General features: G+C 26.7%; 1 protein-coding gene across 1 annotated transcript; it reads right to left on the bottom strand.

The window, feature by feature from the left end:
• Positions 1 to 1,227: 1,227 nt before the first annotated feature.
• LOC137833183 (probable 2' cyclic ADP-D-ribose synthase BdTIR) lies at positions 1,228 to 2,450 on the bottom strand. Its single transcript, XM_068641543.1, has 2 exons — positions 1,482 to 2,450; positions 1,228 to 1,379 (listed from the first exon to the last, which is right to left on the bottom strand). Exons 1-2 carry the CDS (start codon positions 1,928 to 1,930, stop codon positions 1,283 to 1,285), a joined length of 546 nt encoding a protein of 181 aa, XP_068497644.1. The 5' UTR covers positions 1,931 to 2,450; the 3' UTR covers positions 1,228 to 1,282.
• Positions 2,451 to 3,963: the final 1,513 nt, after the last annotated feature.

Here is a 3,963-nt window from a genome sequence, read left to right as displayed (position 1 = left end):
TGTATAATTTGATAGTTAGGATTGATATTATTATAAATAGAGTAACATGACTTTACAACTTCAGAATCTTGAAACACTTGTATTTGAAAGAGATTTAACAAATAAAAAGTTTACATGTAAAGAAGTAATAATGCTACATCAGATTTAGATCTATAACATCATTTAACCTTATTGGAACATATTTCAACAATTAAAAGAAAGTGAACATACTTTACGTTAGTAAATTATCGTTTAACAATGTACCTAAATTTTTTAGTTTTCAGTGCAATGAAGCACACAAATCTTAAATGAGTAATAATAATAATAATTAAAAATATATATAAAATAATTAAATATTATAAGATTATAATTGATGTAAAATATTTTAAACAAATTTATTATGTTTAAAATTTAAATATTAAAATAGATCTCAACGCTAATAAAAGAATTAACAAATCTAATATTCTTTTAACTCAACAAATTATCCATTAATATTGAACGAAACTTAATTCTAATAAAACCAAACAAAGTTCATGAGTAATAATAATATTTAAAAAAACACAATACTATAAAACAATTCAATATTGTAAAAAGGTGAATTATGCAAAATATTTCAAAACAAATATATTATTTTTCAATTCAAATATTATAAAAAAAACAACTATTTAAATAATCAAACATATTTAATTTTATGATAACGTAGTAAATTACCATTTAATATTTAATATTGTATAAAAAAATTAATTTCCAATAGAATCAATAACATTTTGTAAATAAATAATAATAATAATAATAATAATAATAATAATAATAATAAAAGTAATTAAAAATACTATAATGGAGAATATATAGAATACTAGGGGAAAAATGTGGGTAACAAACTACAAATTATTGATTTTAACCTTGAGATTTGTTACAGATGTCCTATAAATCCCAAATTATGGGATGAAAACGTAAAAGGGTTAAAGCAAATTGCTGTCATAAAAAAATTAAATAGACAAAGCACCAAAAAAAATTAGAACAGAGATGATGAATGAAATAACTTTGTATTAATGAATCAATAAAAGAATGATACAAATGAATTAATCTCAGAGCACTGTCCCGTGCTTCTGTTGAATCAATTTCAATAATTTTTGTTTAAAAAAAAAAAACTATCTGAAGGCTGATCCCAATATTAAGCGAATTCAGGCCACAGAATTTGAGTGATGTTAAAGATAGCAGCTTAGCTTATGGTTATTTATATACGAAAAAAATGCAAATTTTATATTGTGGTTATATATCCAACTTATGAACATTGAAGCGTTCAACGTTGCTTCCTCGCGTGCTTCCTTTCTTCCTCTACCTCCAACAAGTTCACGATCACCGCTTCCGAAGCATTCCTTAGCAACTTTGACCAATCCCTGAAAACAAAAATCACTTCAAAATTAATAAAAAACCCAACTTCATTTAATATGATCCATTAACCCAAAGAGAGAGATGCATATGAATGTGTATAGATTTACCCGTTCAAAGAATCAAACGTCAATCCCACGGTGTTCTTTGCTTCTTCAAGTGCGAAGGCGAACCTCTGAAGCTCCATCGGAGGGCACGTTCCGTTGTCCTTCACCCTCAGTTCCGAGGGTTTCACGTCGTAGAAAATGGGAACGACCCTTTTGTTGGACTCCATCAGAAGAGCGAGCTCGTGGAGGCAGAAATGGGAGTCACAGTAGCGAGGAGAAAAGACGGCAACACCAACCTTGCAACCTAGAATGCCTCTATCAATGTTGTGGAAGAGCCTGTCCCCGGGTTTCATGTTCATGCTGTCCAAAAACGACCTCACTCCCATCCTCGTAAGATTATCGTACAGCAACCCCGCAACGTTCCTCTTCGTGTCGATTCCACGGTGGTTGATGAACACGTCGCATGCCGGGCGACCCATTTTCGCCATCAACTTGGCTGGTAAACGCTGCATGGCTCCTTCCACCACCTAACTCAATCACCAATAATTTGTTTGCTTACAAAACTTTTGTTTCTTTTGTAGAGAACCGAGACTTCAACTAGTTATGTACTTATATTTTGTTTTGTGCGTTGGGGGGGAGTTTTTAACGTAGGCAAGATCTGAGAGACAAAGATGGATGTGTATAAAGTATATATATATATATATACATATAGAGAGAGAGAGTGTGTGTGTAAATTTTGGAGAAAAGGGGTTATGTTGGACTAGAGAAAATACAAGGTAATTGAAGGGAGGAGACAGAGAACAAAAAGAGTAAAAGCATTTGAATTTTCTGGCTAACTAGGATTAAGATCTGGAACTACATTTGTTCCTTCAAACACGTAAGTACGTATCCGTAGTTTTTTTGTCTTTGTTTTTTGTTACAAAGTATCGGGGATTTTGTATTAAAGAAAAACATCGAGGATCTCGGCTACACTAATCCTCTGACGTGGTCATTCTTTTACCTTAATTTTGATGGAAATTTAGGGGTTCTTTCCTCCACGACCCTTTTAATTAATCATAAATATACTTATAAGATATTTAATTTCTACTTTATATAACGTTAAAAATGTACTAGCAATATGTACAATTATTCAATTCCTATCTTTTACTCTCATATGACTCAGTTTTAGTCATTTTTTTTTTCAAAGTAGATTAGTGGTAATCAAAATATGTTTAATCAATCCGATAAATCAGTTTTTTTAAGTGGTCCTATTTAATTTTATTGTTTTTTTTTCTGATAAGAAAAGTGATAATCAAAATATGCATTTATTGAAAACATAATATATTTCAACAAGTTTGTTTTAAATAATGTTGTGAAAAAATTCTTAATAAAAGGAAGATGTATAAGTTTAAGAGAAATATATTCTTTAAGATTGATTTTAAATATGTTTTTTTACTATTATTGAATTTATTGAAATTTTTTTTTTTTGGAACTAATTAACTTTATATTAACAATTTCCTTTTTTTAGTTTTTAATGCATTTTAATTAATAATAAAATTTGTTACAAAATATGTTATTAACTCTACTTTATTGTTAATTAGTTAAAAGTTCAAAATATAAAATTTTACAAACAAAATTATTACATTGTTGTGATCAAAGCAAATATTTTTTTTAAAAAAAAAAACACTACAAAAAATACAAACCAATTTTAAAAACAAAAAATAATTAGTTGCTATAGTAACTAAATTAGAGACTATTTTAAAAATTAAATAAAAAATTGATTTCTAAATTAGTTTCTATTATTGCTGAATGATTTTTAAATTGGTATCGCTAACAAAGTTCTAACTACCAAATATTTAGTTTCTAAATTTGGTAGCAAAAATCTTCATTGCTAATTAGATACTAATTTAAAAATCATTTAAGAATAATAAAAACTAATTTAGAAACAAAAAAATTTTAGTCTTTAAAATAATTTCTAATTTAATCACTATAAAAACTAATTATTTTTTTTGTCTCTAAATATTGGTTTCTATTTCATGATTTTTTTTAGTAAAATCGAATATATGTTATAAAAAACAATTTGCTCGTGTTCACTATGTTAAAGTTTTATTAGTGTATATAATTCCTTTTTTTTTCAGCACTGTATATCATTCATACGTTAGAATAATAAAAATATATGTTGAACTTTTCTTTTGTTTGCTATCATCATAAGATTTATAAAATATAGTCAATAATTTTAAAATGCTTTTTTTTGGTTACTAATATTTTAAGTGAATTACTGAACTTGCGTTGACCGTTCTGATTTTTGTGAAAGAAAATGAATTTTTAAAATTCCCTTACCCAGTTATTGATAAATTAAAATAAACTAATATAATATGCACAATGTTAAGATAATCAAATATAACTATTAATGAAGTTGTAAATGATAATAAATGATAAGATATGCCAACTGCAGATGTTAATAATGATACAAAAGTTAAAAAAAAATTAAAACATGGGAATCTCCAAGTATAGTATTAGACAACTTTTACTATAGAAAGGTAAAAAGAGTAATTAATTTCTTGTT

The sequence above is a fragment of the Phaseolus vulgaris genome, chromosome 6, assembly GCF_000499845.2.
Source record: "Phaseolus vulgaris cultivar G19833 chromosome 6, P. vulgaris v2.0, whole genome shotgun sequence".
In the NCBI taxonomy this organism is placed as follows: Eukaryota; Viridiplantae; Streptophyta; class Magnoliopsida; order Fabales; family Fabaceae; genus Phaseolus; species Phaseolus vulgaris.
The sequence above is the reverse complement of the archived record's forward strand: the minus strand, read 5'-3'. Positions and strand labels throughout refer to the sequence as shown.

Excerpts from the sequence above, each read along its gene's own strand:
- LOC137833183 (XM_068641543.1), bottom strand. The coding sequence starts at position 1,930 with ATGCAGCGTTTACCAGCCAAGTTGATGGCGAAAATGGGTCGCCCGGCA. Across the intron at positions 1,380-1,481 it reads ACGTTTGATTCTTTGAACGG|GGATTGGTCAAAGTTGCTAA; the intron begins GTAAATCTATAC and ends TTTTGTTTTCAG.